The following is a 22,710-nucleotide window of genomic DNA, read 5'->3' on the forward strand; positions in this document are numbered from 1 at the left end:
GGGCCATTCTTATGTTCTTAATGTTAACAGCATTTAGCTTATTGTGTTTTTAAAGTATTTTGTTCAGTCTTAGTATGATCAGCCATTAGTATGATCAGCCAGTATGATCAGCCATTTAGCTCTGGGATTCAAAACTGCATCTTTGCTTGTTTGTTCTCCTAGGTGCCATATCCTTGCTAAGGATCAACTTACTAACCCTTCCTAACATAGTCATGTGTTTGGGAAACTTACAGAAGTTGTATTTTCTTGCCTTCTCCGCTCTCTACCACCTACTTCTATGGCAACCAGCACTCTACAGGCCTAAGCTATAACTCTTGACTGCACTCAAAGAGGCTTGTTCCAGTTTAAGAAAATCATGAACAATAAACTAGAGACCACCAAACCAGTGAGAAAAAATATTCCAATGCCCTGAAGAGAACAGAAAGAAAAATCACTGGAACCAAACTTCCTGGGTCGTTGCGATTAATAAGCCAAACATTACCACAACAGTTCTAGATACTGGATGAGCATCCTTAGCTGCGGAAGACAAACAATAAAACAATCAAATGGAAATCTAGCAGAAGAAAATTAAATCAATTTTTCATAAAAGAGAAACCTTTCTGTCAGCTGGATGGGGAACAACATACCCTGGAGACCAAACACAGGTTAAGAATGCATTGACATATTTCTTAGTAAAATAAATATATCTTCAATAACTTACAACTGATGTACCAAAAAGGCATCTACAACTTTAAAAGCCCTCCTTTCTGCAAATCACTGAGCTCACAGTGCTGACAGTGTATCAATGAGCACTATTTTAATTCAAGAATCCAAAAACACAGCAAGCTTCCTAACATGGGCAAGGAAGTAATGAAGTGGCCTGCTGTATTGCCAGCTCTCTGTCTTATGTGAGGTCCGTTTTAAATAGCTCTACCATATTAAAATTTTTGCAGTAATTATTACCAGATTGAAAGATGACTCAACAAGAGTTGATCATTTTCTTATTTTAAGGCTTCATATTCATAGGGCTTTTTCTGCATTTCAAACACCACAAAATGTTTCTGATCAAGTGCATGTGCACATATCGGTTTCATTCACTCAAGCACTGTGCTGCATTGATTACCTTTATTACAAAAGTATTCCACTTCTTCACAACTCAGATTCTCAGGCTCAAACTCTGCAGAAAAGCTTTCCTCCAATGGAAAGTCTTCTTTTGAGATAATGTCATTTTCTTCAGACAGGCACTCTTCCTCTTCATCCTCAATGGCATCCTCAAGCGGCCCTTTAAAGAGAATCAGGGACACTGTACCAAAATCATCTAACAGTAAAATGAAATAAAAGCCTCATATCTTACAACTAAAGGGCTTTAACTAGGGTCTATTCTTCTATTGCTGTGCTGGGAATTTATTAGAAATGATCAAACAACATTTATCAGATAATTTATCCAATGTATTGCAATCTAAAAATACATTGTGATTTTTCTCATTATTCTGCCAGCTCAGTGAATAGCTCACATATATTTCAAATATGTAAAATATTACTATATTTTTGGAATAATATTTGCAAATTATCTGTTTTGTCATTTATCCAGTTGTGGTATTTAGGCCAGCCATTCCTAATAATGGAAATGGAAATTATATATGCAAACCCCACATCTATACATGGAAGAAGAGCCCTTTTTATGTTGTTTGTTAGATTTTTTTAATGTTACATTGAATTCTAGTACTCATTAAATTTGAGTTACAGACCTGAGTCATCTATCCTTTGAATAGTTAATGCAAATTTCCCCACATTGCCCTGCTATTGGGCCTCAATGCTTCTCTGAAGGGATGACTTAAACAATAATTCTGTAGTCTCCATGGCCACTAAGTCCTTGGCCTCTTTAATGGGGTACCGGTCAGTGGCAATTCTGCTGATTATTTTTTTGTTTTGTGGTCATACAGCTGACAGGAACTGGACTGAGATTACCAATTCATTTCACATAGACCAAACATCCAACAGATGGTAACTACGTTTTGTCACTACTAGCCTAGGGGCAAGGTCAAATTTGCTGATGAGCAAATAATGAGTACACATTATGTTCATTTGTTAATATTAACTACCTTCTAAATACATCTTTCGCAGATACAGAGTTTTACCTGAGATTTTAATAGAGATTGGAAATAATGGAATGTATTTTAATTGAAGTAAGATTTTAATAAATTCTATACTTTTCAAAATTCGTATTAAAAGTGGATTTCAAAAGAGATTTCAAAATACATGGTTGAGACTTGAAGGAAAATTACACCTCTCTCTCTCTCTCTCTCTAATGAAAGCATTGCCCCATTTTATAATTGACTGAAGATTTCTTGCTAGAAATGAAAGCTAGTTCTCTCATGACAAAATGTAATTTGTACTTATAGGATAGTTTTCCAGTATTATTTTTACTACTTCTATAATACTGAGAGGCAGTACATAAATGTTCCTATTGCATTAAATGAAGAGGGAAGGATAAAGTTGTTAAAAGAAACAGAATACTGACTGTATTGGAATTTCATATGATTTATTAGGAATCCATGATTACTCCCATTGAATCAAAGTAGTCAAATTAATTTTTGGCTACATTGTGCAACCTTTGCTCTCAGAAATTTGTCTTTACTGAAGTCAATGGGTGAGAGATTCCCAGCTGGCATTGATTTCAATGGAACTATGCCAATTTACACTGCTTGAGAATCTGATACAGTGGGTCCACTTGTCTGAGGACATACTCAACAGTATAAAGTAAGGGTTGCACAATTTAGACCTTTCTCATAAAGCCTGAATCTATGCCCAAAAAAATTATTTGCATATTATCAAAAATGTGCCATTATCATCACCTGCATTTTCTGGCAGTCTTGTGAAAGCCTGTAGCTGAGTGGGCATGGACATAGAGATATGGACACCATCTCATACCTGAGGGTGGAGTGGGGGGGCTGTCACTCCAGAAGAGAGTTGAGCACATATTGGCAGGAAATCTGGGGAGAACTTGGAATGTCTTTGGCATTCCATATACGTACAGAACTTCAATCTCCAGTGCTGGCAGTGAGACACCTTACATGAGTTCTAATTTCAGTTTTAAAATGCAACTTCAAAAACACTCACTGCAAATTACACAATTTTAAATATGAGTACAGTAATTCCTCACTTAAAATGGTCCCTGTTAACGTTGCTACGTTGCTGATCAAGTAGGAAACATACTTGTTTAAAGTTGCACAATGCTCCCTTATAACATCGTTTGGCAGCCGGTTGCAGCTAGCTGGTGGGGGCTTGGAACCAGGGTGGACTGACAGCCCCCCCGTATCAGCTCCCCTAAGTTCCCTGTGCTGCAGCCGCCAGCAGGCTATCAACTGCTGGCAGTTCAGCTCTCTCTCCCCCCACTGCCATGTGTTGCTCCTGACCTCTGCCTTGGAGCTGCTCCCCGGAGCCTCCTGATTGCTGTGCAGGGGAGGGAGGAAGAGGAGGACTAATGTCAGGGTGACCCCCTCCCCCATACTCCTGCCCCCCACTTACCCCTTCTCCATATAGAGCAGGGTGGGGACAGGGCTCAGGACGCTGGGTGCAGCTGCTGTCTCAACTTTCTGATCTTTTTTAAGGCAATGTACTACGCGTATCTCTCTCTCCCACACACAGGGTATGTCTCCGCCTGCCATGCTGTCTTCCCTCCCTCCATTCATGCTGCCTTCTAGAGTGTGATGCTACATTAAAAAACAATGTGTTAACCCTTGAGGGCTTGGCCGAATGCTAGGTCATCATTTAGCAGTAAGGCATTCCCTGGGAAATATCCCACCCTCTTCCACCCTCTAACTTCACCACCACAACCAAGTTTCACAATCATCATTGCTCTGTATAGTATTAAATTGTTTGTTTAAAACTTATACTCTGTGTGTGTGTGTGTGTGTATATATATATATATATATATATAACATAGTTTTTTGTCTGGTGAAAAACATTTCCCTGGAACCTAACCCCCCCATTTATATTACTTCTTATGGGGAAATTGGATTCGCTTAACATCGTTTTGCTTAAAGTCGCATTTTTCAGGAATATAATTACAACATTAAGCGAGGAGTTACTGTATATAAAATGATGGCATTTTTGCCAGGTCGGAAAATGACGAATACATTTTATTTGTTATTCTCATCTCTCTTTTGAAGATTTTTATTGAAGACAGGTTCATTCTTTTAATTTAATAATGATTTTTGTACAATCGCATTCATCCATCAACCTTATAAGAACACTAAGAGGTTAAATTAGAGCTTTTTAAGTGTCCCTGCATCTTTAGGTAAGGTAAGTGAACAGAGGAACAGAAATATTAAATAGATTTTCATAATTAGTCATTGTAAGTGGGGAAAGTGTATTCATATATATCATTAAAAATCAAAGAGAAGCATTTAAATTGATACACAGAAATCTTGCAGTTTGCAACAGATGATCTACTAAAAGTGCCTTCTACAGTATTCTGATTCTATTAAACAATGAAACTGTTGCTAAGGGGTTTTTATCTTTGTGTGGATGGAGTGGAGGGGAGGGGTGTAAGTCCAACCATATATAAACAGGCATAAACATCATGTTCCGTATCTTGTCAAAACTGATCATATGTCTTTAATGTATTTTTCAAGCAGTTTTTATTTGGAAGAAATATAACAGCCCACATTTCAGCAATCTGACTTCCTGCTGAAACATTGGCTTATAGTAATTTTACTTTCCAAATAAGAATTGCTTGGAAAATATATTAAGAACATCTGAGCAATTCAGTTTACATGTATGAGGTGATATTTATGCCTGTTTAGAGATGTTAAATTTTTGAAGGGGTCACCAGTATGTAGTCAGCACCCTAATAATTACCATTATAAATTAAGGAAAGAATAGATATGCAGTCCGTATATATTCACTGGTGGCAGTCCAGGAAATATACACTTTAGAAGATGCATTAACATTATTTTCAAGTAGTACACAGAATGTCACATATAGTTCAACAAATGTCTGTAGAAAGGAGGACATGGCAAATCCAAAAAGCAGAAAGGGGGTTGAACTTATGGTGGTTGATTGGTTTAAATGAAGCTCAGATTAAAAACATTTTTATCAAACATTTTGTGGGTAGATGCCAAATACAGATACACATATATAATTCCCCAATTTGTGCTAGAGAAGTGTAAATTTCATCACATGTACGCAAAATCAGATTGTATGTGTACATCTGAATGTGGTTTTATTTTGTGCATACACATCCAGATGCCGATACACAAATCCCCAATATGTGTACTCTAATTAAGAAATGCTTGCCTATCTAGACATCTGCAGGCGCAGATCAAAGAATCAACCACATACACAATGCTCAGGGACAAAAGTCCGACCCTAAAAAAAACTATGCTGACCTTTACTGAAAATGAATGGTTTCATTCAGCTAGGGGTTAACAGGTAGATATGTTTCTAATTTTAATTATTCCATTGCATTTTATTTAATTATTAATCCATTTAAAAATTGATCCTGCATCCAATTCTGCTATCCTAATTCATGATACTCTTTAAGTAGTTCCACTGAAATCGATCTTGTCCAGAATTTTAAATCTGTAATTTGAATGTACCTATCTTAATTTAAAATTAAAGTCACAAGAACAACAATAACAATGAAATTAAAAAGAGTGGAGGTCCTGAGTTCTCTGATATGGTGTTTTTCCCTCAATTGTCTGTTTTCACTAACTTTGCTGATGTTACTTACAGCACTTTAGATCACGGATTGCAGCTTCATCAGTTCCTAGCAGAGCCGGTGCTAGGCATAAGCAGGCTAAGCAATTGCTTAGAGTCCCCAGCAGCTCAAAGTGGCCCCTATTAATTATTAGCACGTGTTGAGTGGGGAGGCCCAAAAAATATTCCTGCTTGAGGTCCCCAATGGGCTAGCCTCCTAGAATGAATTTAGACTACATTGTGCTTCCTTTTAATTCCTTGCTTTAATTTAATGATGTTACCAGTTACTAATCATGCTTTTCATTTTATTGAACAATTACAGTATACATACATTTCTTATGTTCCTATTTCATTGTCATTTATTTCAACATAGACAAGCTCCATTCCTTATTTTGTTGGATTGTTGGAAAATGTATTGAAAACAGAGTTGACAGAGTGTGAAATATTGACACCAACAAAACACAAAATAAAGCAGCAACAGTGCAAATCAAAATAATTCCAACTCCTAAAACTCTTCTTTGATGTGAGTGCCAACTGGCTTGTGATGGGATTAGGTCCTTGAAATCAAATAATATAATTTAAACCCCAGAAGGTTTAAGAATTTAGCTAAATGGTTAAGTCCAAGGGAATATGGTACATTTTTGTCTTTTATTCTCACTTCCATAAACTTGTGTTTTGATTTTTATAGTGTTTTCTTAGTAGGGCTGTGTAAAAACATTAGATGTAATCTAGGAAAAGGTGAACTTCAAGTGCTTCAGATTATTTAGATAACTTGATAAGCAGTTATGAGTTTCCAAATACACTTAGATAAAAAAGCTTAGTTTCTGATCTTAAAGAAGCTACTGTGTAGGCAACTGAATTCTCCATTTCTCCCCCAAGATTTCAAACTGAAAGCTGGGAAAATGTTTACTACAGACCAGGTCTCAGTTTCCACCTTCCATATTGACATGTGAGGTTTTTTTTGTTTTTTAATAACCAATTTTATTCAGATGTCCATAATCCTAAAATAACAATTAAAAATAAATAAAATAAGGGCAATAGACACTAGAAACATAAATAAAATTAATGACAGCAATGAAGGAGTGAATTCAGTAAGGAACCTGTGTGGCTTAGTGGGCACAGTAGTCCACTTCAGGAAATCACCACATATAATTTGATACAAATAATAATATCTAGCCAGGAGAGGCTGATGAGTGAACTCCATGTTCCTTCATGGAGAAAATTACTCCTGATTAAGGCCAGTTGGCAGAGCAGTGTGGGGAAATCGGAACTCTAGTTCCCTAATTTGTATCAGATTTAAAGACATGCAAGCACATTTTTTTAGTATGTTAGTCTCTTAACAGTTAAAACATAAATATTTACCTTCATTTTATATACATATAAAATATATATAAAAGTTAAGGTAACTGACCATTTTTATACAGCACAAAATAGACATGACACTAGCAGCCCTGATCCCTATTCTCTAAAGATAAAAGTAAATACAAATCTAAAAGGGCAAGAGACGTACAAAAAATGTGACTAAAAGCATTTCAGACAGGCAAGATGGGAGTGAAATGTCATAAGAAAATAGCCCTAAATTCCTTTAAAGGAGAAAATGCCTATTAAAATTAAACACTTCTTCATGAGACAAACTGCACCTGACCCTGTAGGCACTCTGGGTCTAGTGCACCAATGCGCTTCTCCAGTTTTACTGGTGTAACTCCAAAGAAATCAGTGGGGTTAGAATGGCATAAAACTGGAGAAATGCAATAGTGAATCAAGTCCTTTGGTTCCAATTTATCAGCCCATTGGTAAGCAGCAAAGCACTTAAGCATGTGCTCAAAGTTAAGCACATGTTTAAGGGCTTTGCCACACATGCTTAACCATGTGTTTAAATGCTTTGCTTAATGCTGTGGGAAAGTCTCTCTGATATCCTTAACCCATTAAGTCATGAGTGGTTAACTACCTCCCTAGTCAACCAGCATTCTGACAGCAGCATCATAAAACAATCGTCTTAGCAAATTAAAAATACTTCAGAATGGCTGGGTAGAGGCGAATGAGATATAATTATTATTAGTAGTTGTATTTAATAAGTCTTTTCTAAAAGCCATGATACACTGCTGAGTCATACAACTTGGTGGATCCACAGGATGCATTTTGTATGATCTTGCTGAAACTCTGAAAATTTCCCCCAACAATGCACTGCCATGAATATAATACTATTAAACTGTGTTAAAACCAAGGTACCAGGTGCGAATAAGCTTATAGACAGAAGGGGCATGTTTTTTGGAGAATTAATCCATTTGTTTTTCTTTTTGAACATGAACATTTTCTTCTAAATATAACCAAAGAAAAAGGCAACACCAGTGAGCCAACAAGCTTATATTAGGTGCACTGGAAATGTTTCTATCAGTTTCTAAAGATTAAGCCAAGAATATTGAGAGGATAGCACAGTGTTCAACTTGTCTCATTTTAAATGTGGAGGGTGAAGAGAAGACATTACGAAGTGGTCCAGGGACTTCCATTTCTTGAAAAACGTCAGAAGAATGGATATTAGACATTAGGACATTAGAATAGCTGGTATAACCTGGTCCATTCCAAAGATAAATAATTTGTTCTTCAAAAAGTAATTTTTTGAAGCCCCAAGAAGAAGTAATCTCTGGTCAGCATGATTTGACAGCACCCTGAGCAGTTCTGAACTCAGTCAGCAGCAAGAAAAACATCCCAGCTTTTCCCTCAACTTGATGAAAGAAATTTGAATGAGGAGTTCCTGCAAACATGCCCCAAAGTTCCTCCTCCAGCACATCACTGGCTTTCCTCAAAGTGACAGAACTGCTTTTCAAATTACACTGGTTCATCAACTTTATAGTGGACAAAACTGTAAATATCAAATCATTGTCTTCTGCCAATGTGAAGACATGGAGTGTTGAAACATAGAAGATGAGCCCATGTTGATGGGAGTAAAATGACAACATCAATATAGCAATGAGAAGGAATACAAGCAATACCTTTACAGTTACTTATTTTCCATTTTTTGGCTTTTAACTCAGGGCCAGGACACCAAGACTCCATTCAACCATCATCGGACAACCAAGTTTATAATACTCCTCACAGGATGGGAACCTCACAAGCTAGGACAATATGGTTGAGTCATGACATCCAAAATTTATGAAACAGAGCTTCTGGCTCATACTGTCAACTTCAAGGATGCTTTAGATTTTTTTCTTATTAGGTTATCTCTCCCAAGCTAGAAACATGTGACATGATTCTATGACTATCTTTCAGAATTACAGAACTCACTTTGATTCTCAGTTAATGCTGATTCCAAATGGCCATCAATTTTCACTGGAGAGTAAATCAAAGCTAGCCTTCCTCCTCCCCCTAGAATTTCAGCATAATATCTTCATTACACAGTTCCCACCAATATGGGAAGCAACAGCGAAGTCAGGCAGTTAAATTCCAGTCTCCTGCTGCTTGGCAGCATATAGCAATACATAGTAAGCCAACTGTAAGATGAGTATCTTAAAATTATAATGCACACTCCTAGCAACAAGTGATTGGCAGTCAGACACACACCACATTTGTTCAGTTAAGTGGAAAAACTTAAATATCATTCACGCTTACCATTCTGATAAAAAGAAAAGGAGTACTTGTGGCACCTTAGAGACTAACAAATTTATCTGAGCATAAGCTTTACTCAAATAAATTTGTTAGTCTCTAAGGTGCCATAAGTACTCCTTTTCTTTTTGCGAATACAGACTAACACGGCTGCTACTCGGAAACCTGTCATTCTGATAAATAATATCTATCTAATACTTAAAGAAAACTATTCTCTGTTTAGACTATGGTGGTGCTCTGTTAAACTTAACAAAATCATTTTTGCAATTCTCAGATGTCCTAATTTTAGATTTTCAACAGCTCAACGCAGATGCCAACTTGTAGATATTCATTACCTTGCAAGCACACCTTAAACTCCTCAGATACATCTGCTTTATGTATACTGGTGATAGTTTAAATGTTTCTTAAGTTTTGAAAAATTCAGACAGTTTGAGAGATACTCCATATACTTTTTAATGAGCAATACTAGTGGAACCAGTTATCTCAAACTGGTGGAAACTTTGTAAATGCACCTAGTGTACAACAATTTAATGAGACGGGGTAGGGAAGAGAGGTGCTCTTTGGACAGCGTTAATCCACACCAATCTGATGTAATTGAGTTTAACAGGAAGAATAATGCTGTATTTCTGTAAAACACACACACACACGCACGGATTTATTTTAAATGAGCAAGTTCTTCCTGCAGCAACTTACTTTTAACACAAGTTGCATCAGGGGATCTGGTAGGAAGGAAACATTTTTATTAATTTTTTCCCTTATCTGCAAGAAGAATGTTGATTTTTTTTCATTTACGTTCTTTGCCTGCAGGTAGCAGACCAAGAGAATCATATGGTAGAAATTTTTCCTTTTGATTAATTTCTTTCCATGTGTTATGTTATTTCGTATATATAATTGATTTCAGGTTTTGCTTGTAGCTGTACATCTTTTTTATATCTGTACCCACTGCCTTCCTTCAATCAAAAAAGTTGAAGGAAATTACCTGAATTTTGTTAAGTTTATTAAAAAAGAGCTCTGTGAGTATTTAAATTGAGTTTTGAAATGCTAATACAAGAAAGATATTAGAGAATTTTAATGGTGGGTTCAATTTGACCCACAGACAATTGTAGAAAGGGTCAAATTTTATTCAAATTATTTCTTTACAGTAAAAAATATGAACCCTTTGATTTTATAAAAGTGGATTAATATTCTTCACTGCGAGATCTTTGGCACTTTGGTGCATGACAGTATTAACTCTGCTTGTGCGTAAACTTTTCAAAGATCTTTAAATGTTCTAGAAATTTGGAGCTTCACTTTCGTCTTGTCTTCCTTTCGCTTACTATTATCCACAAGGCCACAATGAAACTACTGAATGACTATTTTTATTTCCTTCTTAGAGTCTAGGTCAGAATACTTTCTAACAAATGAAAGTGTTGAAAGGGTGTGGTTCCAAAATATGCATGAATGTTTAAGGATATATGGAATTCCACAAGTTAACCTTTAGAGCTCAAGTTTCAATTCTATGGAAAAGTACGTGTTGTAATACATTCTAATCAAATTCCTTTTTAACTCGTCTCCTTCCAAAAGTGCACATTTTGACCACTTCAATAGCAATAAGCTATTGTCTTTATTGTGCTAGATCAGGAGAGAAGTCATCTCTTCTATATGACCATCCTAAAATGCACAAAACAATTTTATTATGATTCTTAAAATATACGTGGTGTGGACTGAAGGGACCCTTGTGGCTGTTTTGTGACCCCATTGGTGGAATAATAAGTACAAGAGAACTGTATGGGCACCAGTGAATTGGGTCCCTTTTGTGTGGTACAATATTATAGGAAACACTAGCTAGCCAAGCAACCTAGCACTACCATTAGGCTTGTTTTGAACCTGGCTAAATACAGTTGTGATGGAGATTAGGGAAGAGGCTCCTGGATTCCTTTTCTCCTCTTTGGATGTCTCTCTGTGGGAGTACTAAATTGTTGCCTTATTGTGAGCTCTTCAGGGCAAGGATTGTACCCTATATGCCTGTAAAGTGCCATAAACACCTGTGCTGTTAAATAATATTATTTTTAAAGATACACCAGGGCAGTGGCACTGCAACCTATTTTACAGTCTCTATCCTATTCAGGAATGATTACTTCCAGAAATCAAGGTCAGCTGAATCTATAATGCAGAGTCAATCCTTTCCTCTATACTAAGATGCACAAAGGATCGCCAGATGTAGGATTGCTAACTTCCTACTGACACAAAACCAAACACGCTTGCCCAGACCCTCCCCCGAGGTCCCTCCCCCCAGCTCACTCCATCCCCTCTCCCTCTGTTGCTCGCTTTCCCCACCCTTACTCACTTGCTCATTTTCACTGAGCTAGTTTAGATGGTTGGGGTACGGGAGCAGGTGAGGACTCTGGCTGGGGGTACGGGCTCTGGGGTGGGGTCAGAAATGAGGAGTTCATAGTGCGGGAGGGGGCTCCGGGCTGAGGCAGTGGGTTGGGATGCGGGAGGGGGTGAGGGCTCCAGCTGGGCGTATGTGCTCTGGGGTAGGGCCAGGGATGAGGGGTTTGGGGTGGAGCAGCGGGCTCTGTGCTAGGGGTTGGAGCTGAGGGGTTCAGAGTATGGGAGGGGCCCCACGCTGAGGCAGGGGGTTGCCGTGTGGGAGAGGGTACAGACTCTGGACTGGGGATGTGGGTTCCAGGGTGGGGCCAGAAATGAGAGGTTCAGGGTGCAGGAGAGGGCTCTGTGCTGGTGTGGGGGTTGGAGTGGGTGGGGGTGAAGACTCCGGCTCGAGGTACAGACTCTGGGGTGGGGCTGAGGATGAGGGGTTTGGGGTGTAGGAAGGTGCTCCAGGCTGGAATCGAATGGTTTGGTGGGCGGGAGGGGGATCACAGCTGGGACAGGGTGTTGGGGCACGGGGGGAGGGGGGTGAGGGCTCCGGTTAGGGGTGCGGGCTGTGGGTGGGGATGGGGATGAGGCATTTGGGGTGCAGAAGAGTGCTCTGGGCTGGGATCAAGAGGTTTGGAGGGCAGGAGGGGGATCAGGGCTGGGGCAGTGGGAAGGGGTTTGCTGTTCAGGCTCTGAGCAGTGCTTAACTTAAGCAGCTCCCGGAAGCAGTGGCATGTCCCCTTTCTGGCTCCTACACAGAGGCATGGCCACATGGCTCTGCACGCTTCCCCGTCTGAAGGCACCAGGCACGCAGCTCCCATTGCCCGTGGTTCCCGACCAATAGGAGATGCAGAGCTGGCGCTTGGGGCAGTAGCAGCACGCGGAGCCCCCTGACTGTAGGAGCCAGAGTTGCAACATGCCACTGCTTCCGGGAGCCACACGGAGACATGGCAGGCAGGGAGCCTGCCTTAGCCCCACTGCGCCACCGACCAGACTTTAAACGGCCCAGTCAGCAGTGCTTACCAGAGCTGCCAGGGGTCCCTTTTCGACCAGGCGTTCCATTCAAAAAACGGACACCTGTCAACCCTAGCCAGGTGTTGGTGATGGTGGGTAATGCAATATGGACATCTCTCCAGTAGAAACTGGACTAAGTTCACATAATTGCATTCAAAAAAAGGAATGTTGCACAGAGTGTATTAACAATCAAAAGCACAAAACAGAATGTTTGTTATACTGGGCTTCTAGAATTAGAGTCACAGCTCTTTCTTTTGACATTTAAGGGCACATTGGCCATTTTACTTTAGGCATTATTAGAGTTTCACAGCACTATTTGCAACTTGGTCATGTCCTTTGAAAAACATATAACAGCTACAGTTAGAACATCTGTCTACAATCTAAATATATCTCCAAACTTTCAGCTCCATTTGTCTCTGACACTGAACTGATGATCCATGTTTTGGCCACTTCCAAACTATTATTTACTACTTCTATGATGCTCTTGAGAGGGTTTACACAAATTAAAGTTTGTACAGAACTATATGATCAGGGTTCTTATCCTTACCAAACTTTCAACATACATCTAGTTTCCTTGCACTAGCTCTTGCATAAATTGGATAACAGAAAGGTAAAAAGTGATGAGCAGGACCAGAAAAGCAGGATGAACCTGACTCTGCATTAATGAGACTGCTACTCTACAGCCACCAGTAATGGGATTTTCAAAAGCGCCTCAGCAGCTTAGGCACATAGAGACAAATTTTCAAAGGTGTTTAGGCATCTAAAGATGAAGACGGGCACCTAGGGTAGGGTTGCCAGATATTCAGTTTTCGACCGGAACACCCAGTCAAGAAGGGACTCTGGCAGCTCCTATCAGCACCGCTGACCGGGCCGTTAAAAGTCTGGTCAGTGGTGCAGCAGGGGCCAGGGGCTAAGTCAGGTTCCCTGCCTGCTCTAGCTCTGCGCGGCTCCCAGAAGCAACCACCAGGTCCCTGCAGCCCCATGACTCATGAGGCTCGCGACCAATGAGAGCTGCAGGAGTGGCGCCTGCGGGCACGAGGGCAGTGTGCAGAGTCTCCATTGATGCCTATGTATCTAGGGGCTGCAGAGACCTAGTGGCCACTTCCTAGGAACCACGGTAAGCGCCGCCAGGACTCCTCACCCCTCGCACCTTACCCACACCCCAACCCGCTGCCCGAGCCCCCTCCTGCACCCCAAACCCATCCCTGGCCCCACCCCATAGCCCACACCCCCAGCCATAGCCCACACCCCTGGCCTCCCGACCTCCTGCCCCAGCCCCGAGTCCCCTCCTTCACTCCAAACCCCTCATCCCCGGCCCTACCCCAGAGGCCACACCGCCACCCGGAGCCCTCACCCCCACCCTTGCACCCCAACTGCCTGCCTCATCCCAGAGCCACACCCCAGCTGGAGCCCGCATCCCTCCCGCACTCTGAACTCTCAGCCTCAGCCCTGAGCCTCCTCCTGTGTCCCAAACCCCTCATTACTGGCCCCACCCCAGAGCCTGCACCCCCAGCCAGAGTCATCCCCACCACCACCCCCACATCCCCACCCCTTGGCCCAGCCCAAAGCCCTATCCCTGAACCCCTTATTTCTGGACCCACCCAGAGCCCACACCCCCAGCCCAGAGCCCATACTCCCTCCCACACCCCAACCCCCTGCCCCAGCCCAGTGAAAGTGAGTGAGGGTGGGGGAGAGCGAGCGACAGAGGGAGGGAAGATGGAGCGAGTAGGGGCGGGGCCTCAGGGAAGGGACGGGACGGAGCAGGGCTGTTCAGTTTTGTGCAATTAGAAAGTTGGCAACCCTAACCTAGGGCAGTGTTAAAAAAGTGCTCAAAGAGGTTAGGCACCTAAATACCATAGATTATATTGGAAATTAGGAGCCTAACCTACTTAAGTGCTTTTGAAAATCTTCCCAGGCTGCAACCTTCCTCTTTAGGTGCCTAAATACTTTGGAAATATAATCCTCAACTCCCATGACTTCTATGGGGTTAGGAGCCTAACCTGATTAAGCACTTTTGAAAATCCCACATAAAGTTATGCCTGCCTAGTAAACTGGAGTAAAGTTTGAAAGGCAAATGTCTAGTTAAATACTTCATTAGGATCAGATTTATGTTTAAGCCCATTTTCTGCCCATGCCCACTTTCTTAATCTATGCACTTGTGAAGTAGGCAGTGTAAACCCAGGGGTTTTGAGACTTACAGAAGACAAGTTACTTGCACCCAGATGCACCCTCGGTTTACAAACAACTCCACACAAACCAACAACCTTATACTCTACACAAGACTTTCATGCCCAAGGCTTAAACAGTTAATGATCAGCACAAGATTCTCTGATAAACAAAAAAAAAAAAAAAGAGACTGCTATTCAGAACATACGGTATTACGTTGTGACATATAAAAAAAGCAGACAATACAAATGTTATACCAAAATGTTATGTTACTATGCTCATTAAAAAGCAAGACAATAGAACAACTAACTGACATCAAAAATTATATTGAGCACACTCTGAAATACTCCCAGTGGGACACAGTGGTGCACAAGAGTGAATTTAAACCAGATTTTGGAAACTGTTAGTGGCCTCCATCTGAGAGACTGAAGGAGCCAGTTCAGCAAATGCTCCCCTAATTCCTAACTTCACAATTTTAATACTGTTCTCTCAACTACTGCCCACCTAGATCACTAGTTTATCCCATTATCTATGTACTCTTATCTGTTGTCAGCAGTCATTGGCTATAGCTAGACAGTGAATAGGTCTTCAGCAGGCACTCAATGTGCAAAGTTGGGTGCAGGAGGCAGTCAAAATTGCATTTTCTTGTACTCCCTCAATGCAAAGCCTGCTACAAACTATAGCTAATGCAGCTGGATACAATTTTAGAAGGGATCTTCTTAAAGATAAAGAGGTGGCATAAATGAAGGGCTTAGTTCACCTGTGGCTGCCATTATAAAAGCCTACATTTGGGAGCTCAGGAATAAATAGTGCTCACAGGGATCTTGGGATAAATTCATCTGTGTGTTTCTGGGAGCGAAAGAAGGTAGCAGCTTAGGCCTCCTTTATTCAGGGGTTGCCCTAATATAAGTTCCTTCCACAATGGCCCACATGGGACACTGAAGCAGCATGGTGTAAGATTTACCCTATTTCTCTTTCTGCTGCCCTTGGACTGTCCTAGAATGCTCCCTGCACTGGGTCCTCCTGAGGGAAGAGAAGGCGTACAGCCAGCAAAGCTGACTCTGTCATTCCTGTAGAAGGCCTCCTATGCTAGGAATAATTCTGGGAGATGGTTTTATCAACCATTTGCATCAATTTAGACAGTGCAAAAGGGCCATCAGGGAGAGGGAAATATTCTGTTTGCCTATATACATTCTCCAGTAATATTTCCCTTAGATTATATAGTATAATATATTTGATAAATTTAAAGTTGAATTCTATTCTTGTATTATTTTAACAGGGTTTTTTTGTACAAAATAAATATTTGAGCAAAGAACACTGGCAGCAATGAGACTGCCTAATTTACCCCATGCTACACAGGCTACAATTGCTGTCAATATTAGCCCCTTCAGGACAGGCAGCACCGGGGAGTTTTACCTTGGATCTTCTAAATATGTAGCATTATGGTACATGTTATTAAACATTCTTTGTGTCTTAACTTAATCACTCAGAAAACTCAAACATTTAGATAATATGTTGGATGACTTTTGGCCAGGAAGGGTTTTTTTTTTTTTGTTTTTACAATCGGTATCATTTGGCAAGTACTGCTGTAGCAAAGCACTCTTCCCTGGCACTGGCTCAGACAGGAGACAGTGACTAGGTTGGATTCTGTCTTGCATATGCCCAGGTGATTCTTTCAGCATAAAGCTATTTGTGACATCGAGTGCTGCAAAAGGGTGATGGTCATTCTGTATCTGACATCAATGGAGTCTTATGGAGAGCTTACATACCAACCACAAACCTTTACAGAAGATCACAGAAGTTATTAGTGACAGAGATACTAGTCTTAGCTAATCATCTCTCTCACTCACCTGCTAGAGAAAAATTTGATGCATGCAGGAGCACTTTGAAGCCACTAATGATGTTGCTGCAGCACATTTAATGGACAGCATGTTAGCTACAATGAAAAAGGAACCTCACATCAAGTACATTAAGGGATCAGAGGAATACATACTCATTACTCACTGCAGTTTTACATCCCCAGTTTAAAGACACTTTTCTCTGATGAAGCAAAGGTATTCTAAACTGTTATAGAAAGACTAATGTTTATTCCTATTTATTTAATATTTTCTACCTTTGTAAAGGCAGCTCCAACCCTAGCCAAGTGGATGGAGTACACCTGAGGGTTCTCATGTTTTCCTGAGGGACCAGGTGTAGGATCAGATGGGCTAGTAACCTGGCACCCAAACCCAACTGCTATAAAAGTCACAAATATGTTTGCCTCAATTCAACCTGATTTGCAACCTGTAAAAATTAATCTTATAAGAAGGGGGTCTTTTACATATCGGGACACAGAATGTGCTAACCTCGAATAAAGAAGGTTCAAAAGAGCTGCTTCTCAGAGAAATGTCCAGGTAAGGATGTCAATAACTGGCCTCACTGAAACGCACCTTAAAGATGGCAGTGAGGCAAGACTAGACAACTACTATCTTATATGGGCAGGTGCTTCCAATACAAGAAAAGAAGTGGGACTTCTCCTTAAACATTATATCTTTAAATTGGTCTTATCATTTACACCAATTTCCAGTCACCTACTTAACGATGAGCTTCAGCATAAGCACAGAATATGGAAAATTATTATTTTCCGTGCTCCAACTAACAAAGCTTCTGAAGAAACAAGGCAGGGTTCTATAATCAACTCTGCTCTCTTCTTTCAATTATCTCGAATCACGGTATTACTGAATAATCACCGAACCAACAAGAGGTGATGCCATTTTAGATTTAGTTTTGGTATGTAGAGAGAACCTAATAGCAAAACTGATTATAAAGAACAACCTTGGTTCATGAGTTTATCCTTCCATTTAGATAATCTGAATTAAGAAAAATAGATCTGCAAGGATGGTCCTTGATTTCCAAAGGGCAAACTTTAAAAAACTAAGGGAATCAGTTAGGGAAGTGAACTGGCCTGAAGAACAAAAGGATCTGAATGTGGAGGAAGCCTGGAATTACTTTAAATCAAAACTGCAGAAACTATCTGAAACACCACAAATAAGGGGAAAATAATTTGTAGGGAAGGACTGCAGACCAAACTGGATGAACAAGCATCTCAAACAGGTTAAGTCGGGGTGGGTAAACTTTTTGGCCCGAGGGCCACATTGGGGCTGGGTAAGGAAGGCTCTGCCTCCCCAAACAGCCTGGCCCCACCCACATCCAACCTTCCCACCCCCGGACTGGCCCCCTTAGAACTCCTTGTCCCCTGACAGACCCCTCCCAGGACCCCACCCTCTCCTTCCTGTCCCCTGACTGTCCCGACCCCTATCCACACCCCTGCCCCCTGACAGGCCCTCTGGGACTCCCACACCTATCCAACCCTCCGTTTCCCATCCCCTGACCGTGCCCCACCCCCCAAACCTCCACCCCATCCAACCGCCCTCTGACAGGCCCCCCACGACTCCCACACCTATCCAACTGCCCCCTGTTCCCTGTCCCTTGAGTGCCCCCCAGGACCACCTGGCCCCCTTACCATGCTGCTCAGAGCAGCATGTCTGGCAGCTGCGCCGCCCAACCAGAGCCAGAGTCAGACACACTGCCCCACCGCTCAGAGCGCTACCTGCATGGCAGCATAGTTGCGGGAGAGGGGGGAGAGCGGGGGAGGAGCTGGGGGCTAGCCTCCCCAGTGGGGAGCTCAAGGGCAGGGCAGGACGGTCCTGCAGGCCGGATGTGGCCTGCGGGCCATAGTTTGCCCACCTCTGGGTTAAGAGAAAGCAGAAGCCTACAAGAAACAGAAGAAGGAGTAGATCAGCAAGGAAAGTTCTCTCTTGGAGGTCAGAAAGTGTAAGGAAATAGTGAGAATTGCCAAAAGTCAAGCAGAATTGGACCTTGAAAGAAATTTAAACCAAAAGTAAAGGTTCTATAGCCATATAAATGAAAAGAAAACTAGGAAAGAAGAATTGGGACCACCAAGCACTGAAGAGGGGTGGAGATTAAAGATAATCCAGATATAGCCCAATACTTAAATACTTTGCCTCGGTTTTTAATAAGGGTAATGAGGAATTTGGGAGCATGACGGGTGGCTAATGGGAGGAAGGATATGGAAGTAGAAATTACCACATCCAAGGTGGAAGCCAAACTCACACAGCTCAATGGGAGAAAACAGAGGGGGCCTAGATAATCTCCATCCAAGAATATTAAAGTAACTGGCACATGAAATTGCAAGCCCAGTAGCAAGGACTTGTAATGAAACCATAAACTCAAGGGTAGAAAACTGAAAATACAGCCCTATAGTTAAGAAGGGAAAATAAAGTGATCTGGGAAACTACAGGCCTGTTAGTTTGACCTCTATTGTATGCAAGGTCTTAGAACAAATCTGAAAGAGAGGGTAGTTAAGAATATAGTGGAAAATGGTAACATGTCACTTGGTCTGAAATAAAGAAAATGGTGGATTCTCTGTCATTTGAAGTCTTTAAACCACATTTTGAGGACTATTACAGGAGTGGTTAAGTGAGGTTCCGTGGCTTGCGGTGTGCAGATCATTCTAGATGATCATGATGGTCCCTTCTGTCCACAAAGTTTGTGAGTCAGTCTCCTCTGCAACTTTAATACTACTGTTGGTAACTCCAGTGAAGCATGGAAAAATGTTATTGGACATATTGTCTTAGATACCTTAAACCACAATAGCAACTGGCTTTAACAGTTGTGTGTTTCTCATGAGCTTGTTGTTATGATCACCTGGTTTTACAGGAAACTAATTCACTGATTTACCTGGTCGAACAAAGAAGATGATTAATTAAATTCTTGTCATTGGAAATCTTCCATCAGCAACTGCAGAACCTATCAATCTGCCAGTCTCATTAATACCAACCACAAATTAGTCTCTGACAATTTCCATCATAGACTTTAAGGTAAGAAGAGACCACTGGACCAGCTATTCTTTTGTGGCTGCACATACCGTTATTATTTTATCACTCTGGAAATGTACAAGCCGCAAATGAGACTGTTGATAAAGATGTGTTGCCATCCCAGAACTCTTCAATGCCATCACATACTATGTGCTTGACAAGACACCAAGTAAATGCATTTTAGGCATACACCTTGATAAGAATCTCACCAATGTCGGTTTTGTTAACATAGCACTAATTGTCAAACCAATGAACAAGCTAGCTACAGCACTTAAAACCCTGGAAAGCTCTGTGGCAAAACTTGGCCTTAAAATTCATTGAGGTTAAACTGTAGCAAAGCAAGACTGACCAGTGCAGCACCTCCTGCTGGTCATTTTGGGAATTAGCTCTTCCAGCCCAGAGCACCCTCTGCAGGCCAGTGTCTCGCCTGCTGCTGGCCCCCGGGTCCCTCCCAGACCCCGGTGCCCCTTTACCTTGGGGTGCTGCCCCCTGGCACTGCCCCTACACTTTGGGTCTCCCCTCCCAGGGGAACCCCCAACCCTCTATCCCCTCCTTGCCTCAGTGGCTATTGTCAGTCACCATCTAACCCCCATTCACTGGGGCAGACTGCAGTCTGTAAACCACTCATCACAGGCAATGGGGTTAGGCAACTCCTCTGCCTAAACCCAGGCTACACCTCTGCAGCCCCAGTACCTCTGTAGGCCTTGCACAAGGCCTGCAGCCTGGGGAGTTATCAGGCTGGAGCTCCCCAGCTCCTCTTGCCTTTTCCCAGCACTGCTCTACTCAGGTATGCTCCTTAGCTCCCAGGCAGCCAGGTCCTTCTCTCTCTACAGCTGGAGAGAGTCTCTTTGAGCTCCTGTCTCACAGCTGTGGCCTGATTGGGGCATGGCCCCAGCTGTGGCTGTTTCCCCAATCAGCCTAGCCTTTTCTCTCAGCCCCGGCCCTTGCCAAGGGCTGGCTTTTAACCCCTGCTGAGCCGGCACGGAGTGACCACACTGCTACAAAAACCAAAATCTTTCCAGTCAGAAATTTCAAAACATGCTGAGGTCTCTAGCATCTTGATAGGCAACCACCCTGTTGAGATTGTCAATAATTTTAATTGACTAATCTTTGCTCTGTTGTCTATAACATGACAGCAATGAGAAAGAATATTAAAACCACACTGGAAAAGGATAGTCAGAAATGGGGCACCTCATCAAACAAGTCTTTTGTTAGCTGACCACCCTGATAAGTAGAAAGACAAAGCTGAGACTATCTCATGCTTTGGTGGTCTGTATTCCAACTTATGGGACTAAAACATGGCTCCTCACTGTCTAGATTGAAAAGAAGTTGGACATCCTTCAGACGAAACATCTCCAAATGATTGAAAACAGCAAATGGTGTGAATTTAAGATGAATTAAGAGATCCATTTTCAAATTAAACAGGTCCCACTTTCTCAAATAGTTTCCCAATGCTTTCTACGGTGATTTGGTCATCTACTCCAAACGGCCTACAACCAGCAAGAATCGTCTTTGAACTTAACACAATGAAAGCAGCATGGAAAAGATGCCTCCCTCCCCCCTAGAAGCCTAGAACATGATGGCTGGACAGTGTCTGTCATCCTATCTTGTCATATGCCAGATTTGGCTCAGGACTGAACATCATGCAGGGGTATCAATATGTTCGGTAACCTCTCTGTTGTCCAAGCAATACCATGAGAACTAACCTATCTTTGTATGTGGTTGCCGACTACTCTTGCTCTACTTTTGTTTAAAACAGTTTTCATCTCCTCTTTGTCCCTATTAAGCAGCCTCTCATCTCTGTATGTCAATTCTGCAATAAAATGAAGGGACAGAGTGGACACAGATTTTGAACTCAAATTCCAAAATATACCAGCGAACTCATAACTTCTCTCTCAAATTATTATTCCTCTTCCCCTTTCCTCTGCTTCTATATATGTCTCTGCCTCGATGCACTACACAGTGCTGCAGGATAAATGTACCTCACACAGTTCTTCAGTACTGCCCACAGTTGACTCCTCTGCAATACGAAGGTGTGAACTACTGGTCTTTATGTGCGGCACTCCAACTTGATCCAGCTTAGAGTCCAAACTCTAAGTTCATCCTTAACTCAGTGACATAGTTAAGGGAAGAGCTTAAATACAGTAGGAGTTCTGACAGATAGACACTGAGGAACCTCATGCTTAAATAACTGGTAGTTCTAAAAAGACCACAAAAGACAATTAAAATAATGAAATAAATTAGACTCCTTTATCAGTCCTTACCCTAACAGACTCCCACTGAAATCAGTGGCAGTTTGACTGAGTAAGGAACTCACAATATTGCTAATTAATAAAATAATAGTAATACTCAATACTTACTACCATTTATCACAATGGTGTAAAGGAGGTTGGGGTTGTTGGGATTTTTTAATACACTTATAGAGCAAGGCTCAATTTAAACTATTAGTGGCTTTATTTTATCATCAGCCCCAAAACTGGCAGCTTTTCTCTGCAGTTCGGCAAAAAATGTAATACAAGCATGTTGTACTGCGAGTCTCATAGTGATAAAACGTCATTATTTTTCAATATATGCTACTGTGCAGTTATTAATACATTCTGAATTAATACTAATAATTTATTTTAAGAATTGTACTTCACTTAAAGTACATTTGGTGATGCAAAATATTTGCATTTATTACGTTTATTCACTAATTGTTTCACACTTTGTCTCCTCTCTCCCAATCATTAGTGAGTTTTTTTCCTTCGAGTCAATGGGACTGAATCCACTTATTTCAGATTCGAATTCGGCACACAATGTTTAAAGACCCAATTCTGCAATTCTTAATCCTTTTAGGTAGTACTTATTCACATGAATAGGCCTGGTCCAATTGAACTACGAATGAAAAATACATGATGTGAAACTTTGACTAGCACTTAGTATAAAACTGATGTTGATCACTAGCAGCATCAGATGCCCAAAAAAGCCACAGAAGTAGCTGCTTCTCATTAAGTTACCCAATCAATAGGGCAAA

At 41.4% G+C, this 22,710-nt stretch overlaps 1 protein-coding gene across 6 annotated transcripts in view; it reads right to left on the reverse strand.

Annotated features, from left to right (window-relative positions):
* The window catches only part of ZFPM2 (zinc finger protein, FOG family member 2), a 445,053-nt gene that overhangs the window by 347,213 nt on the left and 75,130 nt on the right, over positions 1-22,710 (reverse strand). For 5 of the 6 annotated variants that reach the window (XM_073330330.1, XM_073330331.1, XM_073330336.1 and 2 more), the window contains one exon: positions 1,103-1,261. The exons of the other annotated variant lie outside the window; for it this stretch is intronic. In XM_073330330.1, the coding sequence (XP_073186431.1) occupies positions 1,103-1,261 (159 nt within the window). The remainder of the gene's footprint in view (positions 1-1,102; positions 1,262-22,710) is intronic. 6 annotated transcript variants of the gene reach the window in all.

Source organism: Lepidochelys kempii, chromosome 2, assembly GCF_965140265.1.
Source record: "Lepidochelys kempii isolate rLepKem1 chromosome 2, rLepKem1.hap2, whole genome shotgun sequence".
NCBI classification, from domain to species: Eukaryota; Metazoa; Chordata; order Testudines; family Cheloniidae; genus Lepidochelys; species Lepidochelys kempii.